General features: G+C 42.7%; 1 protein-coding gene across 5 annotated transcripts in view; it reads right to left on the minus strand.

Moving 5' to 3' along the window:
• Fat3 (FAT atypical cadherin 3) overlaps nucleotides 1-18,996 on the minus strand; it is a 611,059-nt gene extending 592,063 nt beyond the window's left edge. For 3 of the 5 annotated variants that reach the window (XM_074081345.1, XM_074081335.1, XM_074081339.1), the window contains exon 1: nucleotides 18,408-18,995. In XM_074081345.1, the coding sequence (XP_073937446.1) occupies nucleotides 18,408-18,891 (484 nt within the window). In that variant the 5' untranslated portion in view covers nucleotides 18,892-18,995. Of the gene's footprint in view, nucleotides 1-18,407 lie in introns of all 5 variants that reach the window. The other 2 variants (XM_074081331.1, XM_074081368.1) reach the window with 2 other exon arrangements.
• Nucleotides 18,997-19,826: the final 830 nt, after the last annotated feature.

The raw sequence follows: 19,826 nt of genomic DNA on the forward strand, positions 1-19,826 counted from the left end.
GACACTTGACTCCTTGGATCTTTCAACCTTGATCTTTATCAATTCTTTTACTCAATGAGCAGTGACAAAGTTGACTCATTCTATTTTAAGGTGTTTTAACAGACATTGGTTCCATTGTTTAACAATGATTCCCAATGGAAAACTCATGGTTTGGAATCTGGACGTAAAGTTAAAGTCAAGTTCGATTCCAATCACAGACATCCAGACAAGGCACTGAGCAACCCTGGCAGCATTCACCCAAGAGCACAGAGGGTCCAGGATGTCTTTCCACGTGCCATTTGCCAACACTGATGGCAACCACTAGCACAAAACCTGCTTAACTAGCCATCCATTGGAACAAGAAATCCGACTTCTAAAACAATGGACTGCTGAAGATGCAAAATGTTTACCCAGTAATTTTTTTTTTTTTTTTAGTGAAAATGATAGCACAGCTTATTGGAAAAGGAATTTAGTATAACAGGATAAACGAGGGGAGAAATTGGGCAAAGGGAGGAACATTTCCTGCCCCCCTTGCAGGAAATAGGAGTAGACTCCACTTACTATTTTTTTTAAGGTTTTCTGACAGTTTAATATTTAGGAAAAAGGCATTTTCCTAAAACATAAAACAAGGCCATTCTTTTTATTAAGCCTTTGGCAAAGAACATTTCCATCTAACATGGAGCAAACTCATTTTTAGAACTTACCCCAAAAGCCTCCAAAGAAAACTTACTGCTATTATAATTCACCCACGCCTGAGCACATCCAATTGAGTCATCTGTGGAGAAGGAAGCAAGGGCAGCAGACAAATGAAATTCAGACTTTTGCTCATTTTTGCTCTAAGCTACTTTAACTTTGTCTCCTCATGTTAATATTGCTGCTTTCAACTCAATAGCTCTTGCATTCAACATCTTCAGGTGTGGGTAAAAAAGAAGATGCCAGCAAAGAGGCACTGCTTTGCAAAGTGAAGAAAACTATTCTCTGGCCTAGATTTCTAACACTCTTTTATAAATGCAAATTTACAACTCATAAATTACATTTCTTTCTACAAAAGAACAACTTGTAAGGGCTCTTTAAAGGAAAAGATTTCAACCCACAATTTAAAGAAAGTCACACACTCCAAAATTTACTCATTTTTCTCTAAAACACACTTACTAAATAAGATTTCCTTCTAATTGTTCCTGGGATAAAATAAGAATTGCCAGGGTGTCAGGAGTGACAAGTTGAGAACTTTGACTCCTTAAGTGGTTTCTCATTAACTAATGAGAAACAAGTGACACTCAGCTCTTGCGTCAGTGTGCCAGCCTTGGCCAGGAGTCCTGCTGCCTGTAAATTTCAGATTAGAAACCCGTTCCATGCTGGTTCAGAAAGACACCTCCTCTATGTCCTACTGAGGACAGCGCAGGTGCTACGGCAATATCACTTTCTAATTCTTTTGCTTGGTTTTAAACACAGTCTCCCTAGGTAGCTCAGGCTGGGCTGAACTCAGGATCCTCCTTGGCCTCCTAATTCTAGGATTATAGATGTACACTACTATCCCTAGGTTCACTTTCTAATGTTTGATGGTTTCCTATGGGTTTTAGCTCAGTCTCACACCTTAAGCAACCTGAGGGCAAGTGTTTTATCTCCTTGTCCCTCCTGGTACCCAGAAACTGCTACTGTGTGACAAGGCTTTGTGGAGATGCATGAGTCAGAACAACCAGAAGTGGGAGCTCCGCAAGAAGGTGGTTTCAAGCTTTCGCTTTGAGAGTTGCTTTGCATTGCCACTTAAATACTCCCTCACAATTTTACCCAATGTTTTAGTAATTTTCTAATGACTTTCATCAAAATTATAAGGCAGTAATGCTTCTCTCGGCAGAATTCAAGATAACCTGTCCTCATGAAATGCCTGAGCAGGCCTTCACTGCCAGTAGGCAGTCAGATAAGACGCTTTTAGAGAGGTGCTGGTTTATAAAAGGCTAACACAGCACCTTTAAAGATTTCTGTGTTTGATTCAATGCCTTAATCCAGAGATCCCTTCTTAATCCTTGCAAAGAATGAATCCTCATTCTAGAATTCTCTATGTTAACACTTTGTGGCTCAGATTATCCCAGCCATCACTGTCATCATTCTTATTCTTATTGTGTAGGAGGCAGTAGTGTAAAAGGGATAAAATGAATGTCTTCCAAGTTTCTAAGGCTTCTTACCCACAATGCAAGCTTGCTTTCCTTGACTTAGCAGTTATTTTAGCCAAAATATCAATGCAAGCTCTGTGTCTAGACAGCTCTGTCTCTGCAGATGTGTAAGAAAACATCACTGCTGTACTGAAATACATGAAAGGAATAATTACTTAATGAGTTAATCATTTAAAATATGGCCAGTTTCTCAAACCGCAAAACTGAGGATCTCTCTGGAATCCTAAGAGAAAGGAGCACATTTTAAACAAACACCTATCTGACCAGTGAATGAACAGACCTGAAAATAGGTAAACAGACAAGCAGCAGGGCTAATCTGCATGCAGCAAAGGCCACTGGTTCATGATCAGGTGCCTTCACCTCCAGTGACTATTAATAAAGCTGCTGAAAGACAATTTGAATTTCAGACCATTTAATCTTAAAAATAAGTACTGCATTTACATTTACCAGTACAGACCCAAATTTTCCTATGAAACGCCTGTATGAACGCCACACAGATGTGAGTGAATAAAACATGTCTAAAAATACTTGTTTAGCTATGATTAAAAAATAGTTGAGACAGCAAAAGAAACACATCACAAATGAGCTTTCCCAATCCTGCCTTGGCACACAAACAAGTGTATCTCACAAATATGACGGTAAGGTCCCCAAATGAAAATGCCCCCTAAGAGGCCCTGTGCCGCTCAGCAGCCTCAAACAGCAGGTCCAATGTCCACAAAGAGTTAAACACCTCACACAGCTCAGTAATGAATGCTTAGTAAGTTTGGCCAAGGAATACCAAGTAGATACCAGGGCTGGAGCAACTGCTAAAGGTATGACCTCCTTGAATCTCATTTGCATAGCAATGAGATGTCACAAAGGCATTAAGTCTGAAACTGCAATACTGTTTCTAATCCATGCTTTATTTTGTTGTGACGTTATACAACCTGCTTTTTAAAGTAAAACAGAAATGATTCCAGAGATAAAGGCATGGCGGGGGAGCAGGGATGTGTGTTATAAAACAGTCTTGCACAGAGTTGCAAAGAGCTATGGAGTTGCTCTGTGAGCAAAAAGTCAACTGGAAAGAACAATAAAATAGCTATTAAGGATATATGCAAAAGTGAGACCAGGTAAGTAAGTTGCTGGCTTCTGTCACTGATATATGTTATTTGAGCCAAGAACAATGCATGTCTACTCACAAAAGACAAACCAATATGTCAATAAAATGAGCCAAACTCTCTCAAACTGTATCTGTTACAGCCTTAGGCTATTTTGTATACTGATGCAAAAGCCATCAATTATGCTTTGGGGTTTGTTTTTGTTTTGTCTGTTTTATTTTAAGGAATTGTGCTTCAAGTATTAGAGTGGGGCCTTTTACCTCTACCATAGAAGAATACAACTTCTTTTCAGTATACCATGAAATTACACATACAGCCATGGTTGCAAAGAAAAAAACAAGGAAAGATAGCATGTAGCCAAGCTTTTGTGTTACCTTTTTTTTTTTTTTTTTTTTAACAGCAAGCTGGATGTTGGTGGCTCATCCCTATAATCCTAGCTATTTTGGAAGATCGCAGTTCAAGGTCAGCCCAAGCAAATAGCTCTCAAGACTCGATCTCCAAAATAACCAGAGGAAAAACAGACTGGAGGTGTGGCCCAGGTTAGAGCACCTACTGCCCAAGCACAAAGCCCTGAGTCCAAACCCCAGTCATACCAAAAATAAATAAATGAATAAATAAATAAAATGAACATTTCCAGCTTCTAATGTCACAAGTTCATTTCTCTTTTAGAGTCTTATATATCAAAATCAGATTTCAAATCTAGTCAAAGTGCAATTAAATGAAAAAAATTTTTAAAAAAACAAAACATTCCTCCATGATGCCTTGAACATGCAACTTATCCTTTGAGTTTGTTTCCCAGAAGTAATTACTAAAAAGCATAAAGACAGTTCCTCTCATCATAAACACAAGCACAAGGATGGTGAAGTTTTAGCTGCCTAATTCTCAAATTCCTGAAGCACCTTTCCAAATGCATTAAAAACAACTCTTACTTCAGTGATTTTGATTGGACCTCAAGTTATTCACCAGACAATCTGAATCTACATCAGGCAATGAAATTAATATTTCAGTAAGTACCCTTCCATGAAACAGGAAGCCTTTTAGTAATGACCTTGGACCAGATAATAGGAAAGGCAGAAAAAGCAGGGTCCAAAGCCAGAGGGTAATTGTGATTCAAGGATTCTTTTATGCAAATAAGACCCCTAATCAAGCTAATGCAAGTTTCTACATCCTCTATCTTTTTACTGATATTCAGCTGAGAAGCCAAGATCAGAAAACAGTAGATTTCTAACTTCTTGCTTCCAGCCTTTCCTAGGGAAAAAAAGCCACTGACAACTGTGTGACTGTGACCTGGAATCTAACAGCATATTCCCAGGGTAACATATCAAGACCCCAGAATAATTCTGAGGTCTGTTTAGCAAGTTAAAAATGACTCAGGCAGGGCATAAAGCACACACATGCACTGGACACTGGTTAGTTTATCCACTGCCTGCCTTCTGTGTTATTGAACAGCCTGAAAGGACAGTCATTTCCAGGAGAGGACACTTGCACCTGGACTCTCTGGAGGCACCCAGTCTGCTACCTGCTGCCCTGGGTTCACACTCAAGTTTTAGAAAATTGTCGAGACTCAGAACAGGATATTCCAAGGTGTCATGCCCTGACACGCCAAGTATTCAGAACTGAAGGAAATCAACATCTCAGAAGTGGGATTTTTTTTTTTTTCCAAACATCTATTGCCCTCCTGTTTCCCGTTCTACATAGAAACTGGAGTTCCTCTTCCTCAAGGTGGGCCATAGCAATGACAAACCTTCTTCCTCAAAGCAAGACATAAAACTTAGAAATACTACTCTAAACTTTCCCAGTCTTGCTGTGCAGGCCAGCCATAAAGGAACTTTCTCACTTAACTTGTCAGATAGTAAGTCATAAGACCCTGGCTCCAGAGGGGTCCTGCCCCATCCCCAGAAGGAACAAATGTTACACAGAGAAGCCAGATAGAATCTGAACAAAGAGGCCTTGCTGGGTTTCCCCCTGCAGTCCACTACCATTACATCAGACCCTTTTTGTTCAATCATACATCCACATGACTGTACAACCTGCTCCAAAAACTAGGCAGCCTTCCCTGAGTCTTTGGCTCCTGTGTCATGTAAAACTTTAATTAAATAAACTTCTATGCTTTTTCATATTAATCTCTGCCAGTTTTATTTCAACCTTGCAAGGAACCCTGGAGGAACTAAGGAAACATTTCTACCCTAGCAAAAGCAGACCATATTTGACATACACTGGCAGGTTCGAGACTGCTATGGGCTGAAGAAGCTGGTTGTTTACCCTGGATCACTGTAAGTGAGTCGGGCTGGGGTTAGAATCTTGACTCTGACGCGTCCTAAACAATATCATGAGTAAGCACTTATCACTTTCATCATCTGCAAGGTAAGAATCGTGCCTGGTCACAGTTTTGGGGAATAAATGAGGTAACACAAAAAGGTTCTCATCAACATTAGTTATTAAAAAATGCAAAAATGAATGAAGAGTTACAAATGCGAAAGTTCTAAACTATTGCAAGACACTATAATTAACATTGTAAACAATGACTTTTTAATATTGTCCTATGACTTCAGGGCCAGCTGACCAGCAGGAAGTTTTGAAGTATTCTGTTTTTCAGGATTCTTTATCTACATTCTCCTGCTCTCAAGTTTCCCTAATAAAGTTTATCCTTTCTGTGATAAAATTGAGATAATAAAATAGCTCCTTGTAATTAACCATTGGCCTAGCATTTGCTCTTTTCATGATACTCAAACAGTTCAAAGCAGAATGGTTCTGGTGAGCTTCTCAAACTTAAGAGTATCAGTGGTTACAAGGCATTTTAAAGCTCATGCATGAACTAAGGTGAAGTTAGGAGGAATTTGAAACCCTCTCCTCTTAACACCCTTGGCCGTCCCAGATAAGCATGCAATATAAATTAATTTAAAAAAAAAAAACAAAACACTGAATGTCATATAATTCTAGCTATTTGGGAGTCTGAAGCAGGAAGGTCAAGAGTTTGAGGTTAGCCAGGACAAAAGTCACAGCTAGGCCCTCTCTCAAAAATAACACAAAAACAAAAAGTTGGGTATGGCTGCTTGCCAAGCATGGAAGAGGCCCTGGGTTCAGTCCTCACTGCAAAAAAAGAAAAAAGAAAGTAAAAAAGGCTATGCTTATGGAAACAAAGTTTCTCATTCCCTCCAAACAGATTGCCATATCTGGGTCCCTACATGTAAACACCAAATATGTCTCTAAGGGTATTCTTGGAGCAACATTTAGGTAGATCAATTTTAGGTTTGGGGCAGAAAATGAGAGTACTTTGATAGGTAAGGAAGTTATAGAGTTATCTTATGTTTAAACAAGGACATTATAGACTATAAAATTAGCATGAATTTTAGAAGAAAATTACCAAACCCTCAAGGAAATCTGAGTAGTGCTCCTGGCCTACCTTTGGGCTCTACCTTCAAATTCTGAGAGAATGGGTCCATTCTCCTTTGTCAGCATAGAGACACCTGGCTGTCTATAAGAACTTTTGTCTCAAATCTTGACCTGCCAGTTAAAGCATGTGACCTTGGTCAGTTCCTAACCACATCCTTGTCACTTGAGAATTGATGCTGCTAACATTCACCTTGAAGAACTTGGGTGATGCCAGAACAAAAGTATAAACACAAAGAGTGTGAGGCAGAAGAAGCCCAGGAAACCTCAGGCACTGCTTCCCCTGCCTCCCTGTTTCCTAGTTGTCAATCAGGATCTCAGAGAATACTTGAAGCTCTACCAAACACCATCCGTAATTCCTTCGGAAGATGCTAAATTATCCCAGCCACTCAAACCCAAGTACTATCTCATTCATTCATTCACTTGACAAATAATCATTGAGCATCATTTTGTGGTAGGAATTGAGCATGAAAGCAAGGGCTCAGTAGGCAAGAAAATGTATGCAAATACACTGTTCAAGGTATCATTACTCAGATGACATGCTTTCTATGACATCAAGTCCTGAAAAGGCTTCTCGGTTGAGGGAAAGAGGGAATCAATGTCAAAAAGTGCTGGCATTCCAGGTCATTTTGGTCATGCTGTCCTAGGCGCTTTGATTCACTGAATCAGTAAGTTATAATTAATAATAATAACCAAAAGTTATTAGTAAAGCCAAGAAAAAGAAATGAAAGCCCCTGGCCCCAAACAAAGGGGAGGACTTCTGTCAGTAAAGTCACCAAGTAACTGCTGAAACTTGGTCACCAGTGTGTCATCTACACAGCCTTCCCATTTATTGTCTTTCCAGTGGAGTGGTGGCATCGATAATTTCATTTAGACTCAGTACTCACAGAAGGCTCCAGCCTGCATGGAGATCTGAGTGAAAGCAGAGGATCAAGATGCCCTTTCATCTGAAGAACTGTGAATTAACTCTCTGCCTTTTTAATTACTCTCAATTACTTTCCCACTATTTATAAGGATTTTTTTTTGCATAACAAAATCCACCTCCAATCAATATATGCAGTATATCCCTGCTGATTAGTTTAATTTTTGTTCCACCATGATGCTGGAGTTGTGCCAGACTTACCTAGCACACAATTAAATGTCTGTAATGCCTCCTGCTACCCAGCAGGCCTCATGAGTTAATAGGGAAACGGGATTTGCATTTGCCTTTACCAACCCCTATGTGTTCTCTCTCTCTCTCTCTCTCTCTCTCTCTCTCTCTCTCTCTCTCTCATCTATTCACAGACACATATGAAGTGTGCAAGGAGAAATAAGGACTGAAACAATCACACAAACCTAAAAGGCAAAGGAGCATGAAAAACCCATCTCCGAAGTCTAACTCATCATCGTCTCATTTCAGTAAATTCTTCCAGGGTAAGATACCCCTCCTGCCACCCGCAATTGTAACTCTGAGTTGTGAGTGAATTCTAAGCACAGGAAAGACTCAGGGATCCACACACTCTCCTAAATCCAATATCATGAATTATGTTCAGTGTACCTTCAAGCCAATTTTCAATAAACACAAATCGCTTAATAAGAAATTAAGAGCATTACATATTTCTCATGCTCCCATGGATTTGGTGTTAATGAGATTTTGTTTGTTAAGCTCACAGAATGACAAAGTGTCTAAAAGACAGACACAGCCTTTTCCAATTTCCATTCATTCAAGAAAATAGTTATTGAACATTTTGTGTAATACAACACTCCCAAGACACACACTTGTTCACATGTAGAATTTAACAGCCTGGCCCACAAATAATGAATATATAGCAGTGTAACTGAAAAAAAAAAAAAGAGAGATTTAGAATTTAACAATATGTGCATTTTAATCCATTCTATTTCTAACTGCCAGGCAACTGCTGTATTCATTCCCATGCAGGAAGGCTTCACTATATTCTAGACACTGCATATCCAACCCTTGGAGCAACATTCTCTTGCCCACAGTGGTCAGAGCAGGGTAAGCTGCAGCAGTGGGAATTTCCATATCTTAACATGTACTGGAATACCCTAATCTGCAGTATTATGAGGAGTGTTGATAGTACTGAGTGTAGTAATAGATATGGTATGGGTGTTTACAAATTATGTAATTTTTAAATATGAATTAGAAAAAACTCAAGGATCCTTGCAAAAACAGCATTCTTACTTATGCCTTCTGTGCTTACTTGACATAGAAGGAACTCAGCAATGCCATATGCTCCTACGTCCCAATCTATTTCACCTGTGACGGGGACTATCCAACTCCGTGAGAATGTACGAGTAGGTGCATAATTCTTCCATCAGAACTTTCATGAAGACAAAGTCGTGCTCTTGAGCAGTGATTCAACATATGGTCACATCCAGTGTGCCTTCTTGGCGTCCTTACAACACTGGATGAAACTTACAGAAAAGATCCATATCTCTGAGTGACTAGCCAGTCAAGAACCTGAGTATATATGCCTGGAGGATCTTTCCTTCAGCCAGAAAGTATAGACATCAGATACTAGTATAAATATTTTCCTACCAGGAAAAAGATGATAAGGCAGTCCTAATAACTCAAGGAGACAATTTCTGATATTTGATTATAGGTATTCTGTTGGGAAAATGAATAATCACTATCCAAGTTGGACACAAATATTGTCATTCAATTTCAAATATTAAACACTGATAAGATCTAATAAGAGTGAAGGACCAAAGACTGATGTTATGTCACTGCGTCCTGGAAATGGTAGCCTATAGAGATACCAGCACAGGTAATGTTATCACAAAGCACACTTTAATAGTGCCATTGTAAGAAATACAGTCAGGGCATTCTCAATCCAAAATCTGAAGTGTTTCAAAATCTTAAAGTCTGATGATTTGGAAAATTTCTTTGTTTCATGCACAAAATTAAAAATTAAATGAATCTGAAATCTGAAACACTCTGGTCCCAAGCATTTCGGATAAAGATATTTATGTTCAACCTTTTCAAAGTGTAGTGGGGATCTGAGTAAAGAGACAGAAGGAAAAATATATAGGAGACAAGGTTCAAGTAAGACCTTCAGTGTGGCATAGGGCTCCAACCAGTGACAATCAGAGCTAGGGTGGGTGGGTAGAACTAACTAAAGAGCTCTAAACAATAAAGAAAGAAGAATGCAGAAAGAGGACTGCAGAGGCTTAAGAAGCCTTGAGTAGGGCGGGTGGAGTGGCTAAAGTGATGGAGTGTCTAGCAAGTATGAGATCCTCAGTTCTAATCCCAGTACTGCCAAAAAAAAAAAAAAAAAAAAGCCAGGAACTTCTCTGGATACTCCAAAGAATGGGAATGGGAGTAATCATATTTAGTGTCTTCCAAAAAAATCTTGACAAAGTAATTCTGGGTTACATTGGTCTGGCCCTACTTTTAAGAAATTCTTAAAATTGAACATCTCCTCAATATCTCCATAAATCAGGCAAATAATTCTATCTTCTCTGACTCCAGCCCTGTCTTCCCCATTTTACTTCCTTCCTGTGGCTTCTGTCAAAGCAGTACTGAGGGTCAAAGTCAAACTATCAGTTACCATCTATTTGAAAGAAAATAGATGGCCAATACATATACATTCTCTAAGAAATTTGATATACAAAAACCTAAACTTAAGAAACAGATGAATGAAGCAGAGAAAAAATAGTCTTTTTAAAAGAATTTGCCACAGGATCTACTTAAATGCAAAGTGAGATTTCCCTAATTGAAGGCATTTAAAATGTGCTTTGCTTTGAAAAATGTATTTTATACTCAACATTTAAAAACATATCCATTGTATGAGAGCAATCTAAGCTTGTTCGCTGTGATTATTATAATAAGCACGGATGAGCCATATGAAGGTGGCAAATCTCATAAGATTCCTGCATCTCCTCTCTCTCTGTGTTTGGAAAGAAGATTTAATACTTTATCAATCCTACTAGTTAACACAAGATACAGAGTATAAATTGAGCAGAATATGTGTATTGCTGAATACAACTAGGGAACAAAATGATTAAAACAGGTAATTACATATCCAAAATCTACTTTTCCAAAGCAAAAGAAGATTATCTAATTATTAGATAACTCAAGGAGAGCTAAGAAATTGATCTAGCGATATAATATGTTTTTGCCTTTCATTTCTCATTGCCCAATTGCCTCAGCATAGTGGTTGTCTCCTGAATACAAATGTGAGGCATCACTGTCCCGCTGTCAATCCTGAAACTTCCAAGCCCATGATGTCACTTCAATAAATACCTGACTTAGTGGGATCACACATGAATTATGTCCTTTTTTGTGCTTGTTGCAAATCCCATCAGTAGAAAAAGCTTACTTTTTAGGGGTTAGGTGCCACATTTGTTTAATATGCACCATACAAAAATTAGCCTAAAGTAATAACGGTACTCCTAATGCACTTTTGCTAACCACAACATGGAGGTGAAGAACCTGCAGAATGACTAACGATGTGACTGGGGCAGATGGAATATGAGATTGTTGCAAATGGCACCCACTTAGAGAACCCACCTATGAAGATGAGCAATTAAACTTATAAAACTAGCTGTTCCCTTTAACTACAAGTACAGGAGACAGCCAAAATTTAAACTGTAAGCAGTTAGTGACAAATCCTCAAGGAGTCGATGAACCTTATTTCTCCTTTCCCCACTTGTTAGACACATTCTCAAGATATCTCTTTCCCAACTACAGTATTTTCAAGCATCTATAATCAAGTACAGCTTAAAAAAGAAATGTATCCTACAAGTATATTAAAGAGAAAAGAATTTTCCAATCTCCTATGTGACTAGCCAGTTTTTCATGGCAATAATCAGGAAGAGAAGGGATTTGTACCATAATCCATCAACCATAAAACTGAGGACAGAGAAATGTGAAGTTAAGTGTAAATTCTGCCATCAGATAAATATAATATAGAGACAGTAGTCAGAAAGATGAAATTACATTCACAAATTACTTTAAGCTGCTCTAGCAAAAGTTCCACTAAGACAGTTCCACTTTCCAATCTCTGACCTTTAGAAGTACTAAGCTTCCCTAGAGCTTTGGTGGCATGTGTCAGAAGAGACCATGTGCTTACTACACAGAAATAGCCACCAGCAAGAGAATTAACATACGTCATCCTAGTCAGTTGCAAACTTAAAAAGAAATTCGAAAAGACGTAAAGAAAGCACAACACTGCTGAAGTCAAGCACAAAATGGGAACCGGTCAAGTTCTCACAGCTAGAAAGATCCTAGACATTATGAGCTTTTAATGAGTGAAACATGGCATGAGAAAGAAGTTTCTGTCAATAAATCCCAATCCTTGTTCGCTAATTAAACTGTCTTATACAATGTCTGAATATGAAGACACCAGACTTCAACATTTCTTAATTATATTCAATTCCGGGCATATTTTTCCATTTAATTGACATTCTGAAATGCCTTTAAGGTCCTATCAGATAGGTTCCAAATTCTCAAAGGAGATTACCACACACTTCTGAATTCCTATTCATCTAATTGATAATTGTTATTATGAAGTATTTTTCAAGGGTGGGGAAGAGTGCACTACTGTCCCCATAACACCAGCAATGTCAATGTTCTCTGCACGTGGCTCACATTCATGTGTACACTTCTTTGCAGGGAGCTTCCCCACAGCCAAGCTAATCTCAGGAAACTGTAGCTACAAAATGTAGCTTGGCGTGAGACTGTACCACGAGTCACCCAACCACTTCTCAGCCTATCAGGGCACACACTGAATTTCAAGCCACAGTTTAAAAACAGACTTCACATGTCCAAAATATTAATCACATATTTAGACTTTAAAAACAACAAAATGTCATCGATTAGAGATGTTCTGGGTTTCCAGAAACAGCAAGCCACTTCTCTAACCAAGATATGGCCTCATCCTGCTTTTAAAGAAAACACACATACACACATAGAGTTTATGTGATCAAAAAAATGACATTTATACTGTCATTAAGCACATTTGTCACAGAATTTAATCCCTATCAGCAGGCATGCTTTTAGACGTTTGCAAGTGTTAAGTCATGCTCAATGGTATTTAGTGTTATTAATTTGAGGTTTAATTCAAATGTAAAATGTTAATCCTTGGTCCAGAGTACTCACTCTTTAACCTGCTACGCTACTGAAAAAGCTGTAATTTTTATCAGAATGATTGCAATTTAATTTAGTTGAAGTTACAATTAACCTTCCATATCTGTGCCTTATTCAACAGGTGTGCTTATCTCTGACATCTCCAAAAACAAAAGAAAGTATAACAGAAATACTACTTAGCAATTGTCCTGCAAAGTATAAGTATCAACAAATCATGGCAAGCATCCAAGGTAAAAATTCTAGCCTTTCACCCACATTCTGAAAGCTAGCATGACTACTGTACCATTTACTTGAGCTTTTCCCTAAGGTTAAAAATGGCAAGAAACAAACCTAGATGCTGAGTCCTTAAAGCACAGAAAGCCTCAGAGCTTTTCATGCAAAAGCTAATTCTGATAGCCATAACTGTAACTCACACATAAGAAAGCCAGGAACTGACACTATGCCAGGTGCATGCACGCAGGTTTCCATACACATCACAAACCTAGAGGACCTGTTTGAACTGGGATGGGGGAGGTAGTTGGAGAATCACAAGAAGATAATGAAGAAACATCCTGGGTAAATTCTGGAGTCTTTCTGAAATATTGAACAACATTCCCTTGGCCAATTTTGCCTGCCACATGACTATATCATTTCAAAAAGGAGTTTTGCGCTGCCCCAAAGGAAACTAATTAGTTTTGTAGTACTTTGCACCCATCAGGGAAACTAAGAGTTAGTAAGTTGAATTATATTCACTTTATACTCTCCCTAAAAGTTTATACCAGCTCATATTCATCTCTCTGTAGATACCTACTTAGTGACATTGTTCTTTCCATTAACAAATATTGACATGTGTTGAATTCTTGTGTGCACACACAGATATCTCCTACTTTCCCAACAGTCTATAATGCAATGAATAGATTTCACTATTCTTTGAATCTTGCTCACTGCCTTGTAGAAGACAGGTATTTTCACAAACTTTAAAGAAATGAATCTTTAAAAGATAAATGAAAAATTAAAATTAAAATTAAAACACAAAAAATAAGAGTAAAATACCTTTTAACAAAGAAAAAAAAAAGGAAGTAGACTTCAACTCCATGTGACTTTGCAGAATAAAAACAGAAAGACAAGTTTAAAACATAAAAACTAGTGTTAAACAAACTTCCTTTATTAAATAGAGTCTATGATTCACAGTGTTGAAAGTAAAAGTACAGAAAGGTGAAATACTAACGTCCACCCTCCCAGAACTCCTCCAAGGTCTCCACATTCATAGCCATCAATACAGTAAGGCAAGAGGACAACACTGCTTCTATGGAGACACTGACGATTAAGTTCTAAAATCCTTTCTCTGTTTACTCTGTCATGGTGCCAGTAAGTTCAATCTCAAATATTCAACCCCTCCACTTAGCAGGGGGATTAAAAAGAACCTCAGTCATAGAATAAAAGTGAGCCTGGAATGCCAGTTCAATTCAGAGCCACCAAAATGGATCATTTGTCACTGTTGTGCCAACAGTGTTGTAACTGATAACCTCTTTTGGTAGATCTGACTCTGGCTTGAAAATACTAGACAAACATGAAATATCTTCTCAACAAACTCAAATATCTTCTCAATAAATTCAATCTGTGTGTGCCATTAAGCTGACTGAAGAAAAGGAAAAGCAAATTTTTAAAAACTTATTCTTGGAAAAGAATGTGGAGGAAAGAGGCAATGAGAAAAAAATTAAACTTACTAAATGAGAAGATATTTAGAAAACTCAGTAAGTCTGAAAAGCCTGTGGAGCCAAACAGACCAAAACGCAGTTATGTGTTCTCAGAATCTTCTCAGGGGAAGTTGCCACACTGTCATGATCCTCAGCTACCCAGCCATCACAACGATGTAGAAAGATGCTGATAATGACATACTCAACAATCAGAGATCCAAAAAGCACCTCAGAAGAGTTTACCAAGAAGCAAAGCAATATACACAGGGGTTGTGTTCCATATCTGTGGAAACCAAAGGCTGTCTTGTCTGCAGGAAGAAACAAGGCAGGATGCAAGTCCTTCCTTCTAGGTCTGCCAGAAAATTTCTTTTAAATTTCCATTGCAACTCTAGTGTTTGCCACAATCAGTAAAGACAAGGGTTCATCAATAGTCCTTCAGCACCAAAGGAAATCAATTTGAAGGGACTGGTCCATCTGAGTCTGCCAAGATGATCCTACCCAATGCTCCTGCAGAAGGAACAAACCTGAGAGGGACCCACAGTGGGAGAAAGCAAGCATCCCGATATTCTTTCCTCTTGTCCCAGAAGAAAAATCCATCAGCCAACTAGACAGATGTGAAGAACAACATACCTAACTGTGCAAGTTATAAGATAAAGCCACCTGGTCATTTTTTGTGTTAAGAGTTATTAATACGGCATAGTAACACAACCACCTCAGAGAGTACTACTATGAGTATCTGGGAATGACTGAACATCCTCTCCTTACTGGTAATTGTCTACTTCTTTCTATTTGACATAATTCATCAGCTACATTAGAGCAGGTCATTCTGCAGCATAATAACATAAACTGACCCATCAAAATCGTCCTGTGTGAGCAGCCTGGACAGCCCCTGCCTTTACAAAAAGCTATTATATGGTTACAAAATAACCAAATAACATACAGGTCAGTGGGCATCTACTCTGTTTATTGCTACTCATTTCATTTTTTGAGTAGCTCAGCACAACTGTAATTGCTAGTTAACAGACAGACTGGATCTTGACTATGTAAAAACTCCCCCCAAAATGACTCTGCCAAGAACCATAATAAATAAAAATTGAAAAGAAAAAAAAAAGGCTTCATAGGTAGTCACTGAGCAACAAACACTGGCTGTGAAAATCCCGCAGAGAAGAGAGATGGAGCCAGCCAGCAGCTGACCAATTTCTGATCTCTGAGCCAGCTGCCTTTCATGTGGAGTTCTCTGTGTGGTTCAGATATGAAGACGTTATAACTGGACAGTTCTGGGAACTTTCTCGTCCCAGGACACAGTGCTCAGAAACTGGCTGAACCATCACTCATTGTCCAGGTTCCAAAACGACAACAACAGGAATTCATGCCTGAGTATCAGCCTTCGCTCTAATTCTAAGAGACAACTTTCCTCCTTGTAAAGTGTAAAAACAAAACAAAACAAAATCCCCCATGCTAACCCTATTAGATTAAAAGCACATCAAAGAGTCGAAGTTATTATGCATTTTTTGTCTTTGTCTCTTGGCACTCTGGTTTTCTTGGCTGTTCTTTATTTTCTCACTGCTCAAATTTAAAAAAAAAAAGGCAGAAGCAATTGGCTCCTTGAAATTTGTAGGATGCTGCAGAATCTCAATCTCGGGATCTCTTCTCTCTCCTTCTTTCTCCCGCATCCCCTCCCTTTCTTTCCTTACTACATTCAAATCTCCACGTCACACTAAAACATCAGTCAAGCGTTAGATAACGTGAAGAGACGGAGATGCAATCTGGACTCCTGATTCATACCGAGATGTGGACATCTCTGTCCTCAGTTCCTAGATGGCGGGCTTGCCCTTTCCACCACCTGAATTTGCAGCCTGAATCACAGCAAACTCGTCTGCAGTCTTTCTGGCTGGTTCTCAGTCTCTGCATTTATTTTAACTGGGCACAGGCACAACCAGAAAATCTGATCCTAGCAACAAAGCCAGGAGCACAAATCCACCCTGACGAACTGGTCCGCCAGCTCCCCGCCCCCTTCCTCCCTGCACCCAGAGACTCGCCTTGGAAAAGACCAGCGTCAGGGCCAGAAAATGAATACGTTCCAGGAGAGGAGAAAAGCGGCGGGATGCAAGTGTCCGGGAGGGGTGATGTTTGTTTATATATATTCGCATCTTTTAAAAGTCAAGGCCCAACAAATCGGAAGCCAAAGCGATCGCGCGGGTGCGGGAGCACTGCGCCGCCCCAAGCGTGGTGCAGACAGCTCGCCCCTCCCCCAGCTGGCTGCGCGGGCGAGTGGGGGAGGTGGGCGCGGGATTGTCTGACACTTGTAAATGGAAGTGGGGCCAACTTGGAAACAAACGCGCGGTAGTCTGGGGCGGGGAGGAGGGGCAAGGAAGAGAAAAGATTCTTCTGTCAGTAGCAGGGTCCCGCGTCCCTCCCTGTGCAGGTTAACGGAAACCCGAAGAAGGTCCCATTTGGCGGGAGCGGGCGGTGGCAACAGAGCTCCAAGGAAGGCGCGGAGTCTACCAGGCGCGAGGAACCCGGTCCCGGGCCGCCCACGCTCCGGGGTGCCAGACCCTCTTCCTCCCCGGAGACTCCCAGCTCCCCAAGGCGGTCTCACTGTCTCCACAGCCTCTCCACCTCCTCACATCCATTTCCAAGACCCCCCTACCCCCGCCAAGTTTGTCCCCATTATTACACCAAACTGCAGCCTCAAGATGCCACGGCCAGCGCACACACTCCAGGACCGCCTCCCTTTTCTCTTCTAGCAAGGGGTCCTTCAGGGACCAGCTCAACTCCCGCTACCTTGCCCCTAGTGTACCCCTGCCCACGAGAGTCGGGAGGAGAAAAGTGAATAAAAGTTGCTTTGCACAAAGTCTAATCGTGAGCACTGTTTAACCATTTCAGAAAGCACACGCGACAAAAGTCGCCGAGAGAGAGGGGAGGTGAATACAGACCACAGCACTACTAAAAATACCCGGGCTCGCCACCTCGCTCAAGCCCGGGGCCAGATGCACATTAGCTCAGCGACCCCCACTGGCCAAATCGTCTCCCTCACCAAGCGCCACGCCAAAGCGGTCCAAGCCACCTCCGCCACGCCACCTCTCCTCCTGCGCCCTGGGGGTCCCCACGCAAGCCTCGCAAGCACACTAGCGCGCAGGGTCGGGAGTGAAGGAGGTGCACTCGTCGGCCCCGAGCACCGAGCGGCTGCGCCTTCACGTTCTCACCCGCCACCCGAGAGGGCCGCTCCGCATCCCCAGGACCTTCAGACAGGAGCTATTCCCTTTTCAAAGAAGAGCACAGCCATCCCGCACGCCCGCCAAAAATCATCCACTCTCCCAAAGCGTTTAGTTTCCCTCTCTGTCAAGAAAGGAATAGTCTCTCTTCCTGCTCGCCCTCAGTCCAAAGCTGATCTCACTTAGCACATGTCATCCTCCCCACGACCCCCGCAGGACCGAGTCAGGCGTGGGAAGCGGCCCCGGACGGTCGGGTAAACCCCTCCGCTTCCTGCTGAGAGTGGAGGCTGCTTCGCTTAGTGCCTCGCCTAGCAAGGACCCAATTTGCACCTCGCGTGTCCTAACTGCATCCATTGGCATTTGAACATCCCCCATGGAGGCCAACGTACACCAAGGAAGCTCGCCGCCTGAATCTTCTCATCCACCTGCAGCTCGCGGCCAGGGCTTGGGGAACCCAAGGGTGGGTGCTCCAATCTGCAATCCCGTCCCCTCTCCCCAAATCCTCAGCCCTAAACTTGGCCAACTCCTCGTGCCGACCTCTCGGTTCCTGCCGCAGGGCCGAGTCTCCCTCCCTTTCGGCATGCAGCGGCAGTGACCACCGCTCCGGGCTGCGCCTGGGCAGGAACTTTGCAAGGTGAAAAGTTTCCCCCACGCGCTCCGCCAGCTCTCGCTTCCCCGAGCCCCCCTTGCAGCCCACCGGCACCCGGGCAGCTGGGGCTGTGCCCCACAGGCGCTCTCCAGCCGGTGCACCAGGCAGCCCAAGAATCGCTCTCCCGATCCCCACGCACCCGTCCTCCGCCGGCGATCCGCCACCACACCGGGCGCGCTCCCCGAGCTTGTCTTCTCCCCGCGCTCTTGCCTGGGGCGAGCCGGCCACCCGGTAGCTGCTGTCGCCGCAGTGCCCGCCCCGCGATCGCCGGTAGCTAGGAGGCGAGCGGAGGTGCCCGGCGCCCGGGACGCCGCCGCCACGGCCGCGGGTTCGGAGGCGGAGGAGGGGAGCCGGGAGAAGATTGGCAGCGGGGAGCAGAGGGACCTGGGCGCGAGGTCCCAATCCGCAGCCCAGCTCACAGCGAAGCTCGCGGGGAGGAGCGCCCGCTCGTGTCCGTTCCCAGCTGTCGCCGCCGCCGCTACTGCTGGCCACAGGGCTGCTCCGGGCTCCCCATCGCCGCCGACGCGGACGAACGGCAAAGGCCCTCTAGTTCCCCCCTCTCTCTTCTCTCGCTGTCTCCTCCTCCTGAACCGCGAGCGAAAGGGGTGAGGGGAGAGCGGCATGGGCGTCGGGGATGACTAGCGATCTCCGAGCGCGGCTCAGGGAAGAGGGGGCGCGCGCGAGGGGGGCTGCGGGGGAGCGCGGCGGGCTGAGGGCGCTCCCTGCGCCGGGCCTGCTGGCTGGACTAATTTTAGAGCTGGAGGCATCCTCCACGCCTCTCTCGGGGCTCCGGGATGACACCCACGTGCTTTCCTGCTGCGGGAGGAGAGCTCCCATACCACCGTCATCAGTCCGACTACACCACAGCCCAGGGCAGAGGTGCATGGTACCCATCCAGGACAGAAGAAGAAACTGAGGCACCGCGAGGTTCAAATGGTTTACTGAGGCCCCAAGGCTAGTGAGTAACGTGAAGATGAAACTACCGAATGCTGGGTCCTTTGACTAAAACTGTGCTTCCCAGACTGGGTTCTTATGACTTGCCCACACATTTTGAAATTCTGGGCTCATCCATTACCTTATGGAGAAGGGAATTAGACTAAAGAAGGAAAGGCGCCTAACCGCCTCCCTTGCTCTAAAATCGTCTTAAACATTTTGTCGAAGTGGAGGAGATGGACTCTAAAGAGGGTGAGTGAGTGATTGGGGGGCTGGATGATTTGCAACCCCAACTGGCAGGTTTCCTGTTCTAGCAACTGTATCACCCACACAGGTATGAGGACTCACTGCCATCTCTACCCCGTCCCGCTCTCATTTCTGCAGTGGAGCCACCCCGCTCCCCGCCCCGCTCCACACACACACAGCAGGTCACATCTGTCTGGCGTCTGGGCGCTCAGCTCAGTCCTGTCAGTTTCTCTCCATCTCTACCTTTGGTAAAGGAGAGAGGCGTGCCAGGCCTGCAGATCTCTTGCCTGGAGGAAAACCTGCCTTAGCTTGAATCAAGAAATTCTCTATGGACACTTGGTAGGAGCTGCTGCCAGAGGGCATTGTGCTCAGTCACTGG

Source organism: Castor canadensis, chromosome 1 (genome assembly GCF_047511655.1).
Source record: "Castor canadensis chromosome 1, mCasCan1.hap1v2, whole genome shotgun sequence".
Lineage (NCBI taxonomy): Eukaryota > Metazoa > Chordata > Mammalia > Rodentia > Castoridae > Castor > Castor canadensis.